Below are 1,998 nucleotides of genomic sequence, written 5' to 3'. Positions count from 1 at the left end.
AAATTCCGGTAAATGCTACTCTATATACTAATACCCGCATATCCCTTTCCCGCACAGGTTCGATTCCCAGAACCCACATATGGTGATTTTCCAAAAGTCTGCGGCGCCAGTTCCTCAGCCAACTCGATAGTATCCTCATCACGTTGCCGTAACATCAACAATCCAGCATATAGATTACTCACACTGAACGGCTCCGTCCCGTGTTCATACAAAACCTGAAACTCAAATAATTTCGTGGCGCAGTGACGGTATCAGAAAGACTAGGTTATTTTGTAGCGCAGTGAAAACTTCGAATTCGATGTAAATGTCCTCGATTAAAAATTCGCCCCTCAAAAGTCATAAACGAACAACTCAAGGACTACTACATGCTATCCTGTATATTTCCCGTAAATTTTTGCCTAAATTTTCCGAAAATCTTTCGTCACTTTTCTCTAAATTTTCCGTAATTTTTCCGTAGTTTTTCCGTAATTTTTCCGTATTTTTCCGTATTTTTCCGTATTCTTCCGTACTTTTCCGCACTTTTCCGCAATTTTCCCGTATTTTTTCCGTAATTTTCCGTATTTTTCCTTATTTTTCCTTATTTTTCCTAATTTTTCCGTAATTTTCCGTAATTTTCCGCGCATTTCCGAAATTTTTCCGAAAATTTTCCAACCCACCTTATCCAATGTTCCTCTATGCCATAAACTGACTCCTCTCTGCGTAGACAAAACCGCCCCGAAAAATTGCGATTGAAATCGTATCAAAGTCAACTGGTATAATAACTGCATATCCGCGAACTTCGCCAAATCTTGTGACGGTCTCTGAGAAAAAAAAATAAAAAATTCACGAAAATTATAAAACTTCGCTCCGCCTTTTTCTTACATTTCTCGGATCGATGGTAACAGGAAAATGAACTGCTGCCGGTCTCGTTTCTCTGGGAAAAAATGGGAAAATTTCGGCATTTTTTCCGGGAAATTTTCTTACTCAAGATTCAATGAATGTAAATCGAAAGTGCTGGGAAGAACCGTCTCGATATCATCGATCATCAGGGCGTAGCGAAATGTGGAATTTATACCTGAAAGATAGCAAAAAAATCCGCCTAAATTCGAGAAATTTCTCGAAAAAAACTCAAACAATAACAAAATTTCCCGCATTTTTCGCTTACCGCCATTCGACTTCGGTTCAAATACACCAGAGTTACCAGATCTGACAAAAAAAATAAATAAAAATGCACCCACCAGGGATCGAACCCAGGACCTCCTTACTTCAACTCACCACCACCACCGCTTCCCATTGTCGTCTTTTTCCCAGCGTATGGTATCCAAATTTTATTGGCCCAGTAAGCTCCAAGAATCCTATTATTCTCAGGTAAGTAGCTGTAGTTGATATCAGGCGAAACCACGGTGTGAATCTGAATAATTTCGTGGCGCGCGGGAAAAAATTTACAGATAACCACAAAAAACGAGAATTTTCCGCGACAAAGTTGTAGAAAACTAATCCTAGAATTTCAGCGAAATATTTTTTCATAATAATTCTATGGCGCGTGACAAAATTCTCAAGCAAAACTCAAAAAAATCGTCATAACAATTTCGTGGCGCGTGACAGTTTTAAATATACTACTACACCAATTCGTGTGCGGGAAAATATGCACATCATCAACTACATATGTTGGTGACAATATATAAACTGTGTGGGGAATTCTTGGTCAAATCGTCATAATAATTTCGTGGCGCGTGACGTTTTTTTCCATGCTTACCACTCTCCACGTATCATCCACAGGAGTCAACGCAGATCCACAATCCACCACAAATATTTGCCGCGCGGGTAGGCCGATCTCCAAAAGACGCGATAAACACCGGACCAGATTTCTCCTGCCGTCCACATCCCACGTACAAGCGCCATTTCCAGGCAACTGAAAAGAAAAAATTGAAAGAAAAAATTGCTTCGCTCCGCTAAGATCTCACCAGAACTATAGCACACACACTATCAGGGAATACAGGATCACTTCGAGCCTCAACT

General features: G+C 40.1%; 1 protein-coding gene across 1 annotated transcript in view; it reads right to left on the bottom strand.

The window, feature by feature from the left end:
- Pmar_PMAR006569 (hypothetical protein) overlaps positions 1-1,998 on the bottom strand; it is a 14,274-nt gene that overhangs the window by 8,681 nt on the left and 3,595 nt on the right. Inside the window, exons 12-18 of the mRNA XM_002767131.1 lie at positions 1,736-1,891; positions 1,245-1,390; positions 1,145-1,185; positions 964-1,054; positions 862-913; positions 657-800; positions 78-215 (exon numbers count right to left, since the gene is read on the bottom strand). Coding sequence (XP_002767177.1) covers positions 78-215; positions 657-800; positions 862-913; positions 964-1,054; positions 1,145-1,185; positions 1,245-1,390; positions 1,736-1,891 — 768 coding nt within the window. The remainder of the gene's footprint in view (positions 1-77; positions 216-656; positions 801-861; positions 914-963; positions 1,055-1,144; positions 1,186-1,244; positions 1,391-1,735; positions 1,892-1,998) is intronic.

This window comes from Perkinsus marinus, assembly GCF_000006405.1.
Source record: "Perkinsus marinus ATCC 50983 genomic scaffold scf_1104296971186, whole genome shotgun sequence".
Lineage (NCBI taxonomy): Eukaryota > Perkinsozoa > Perkinsida > Perkinsidae > Perkinsus > Perkinsus marinus.
This window is presented reverse-complemented; position numbering and strand designations above follow the sequence as displayed.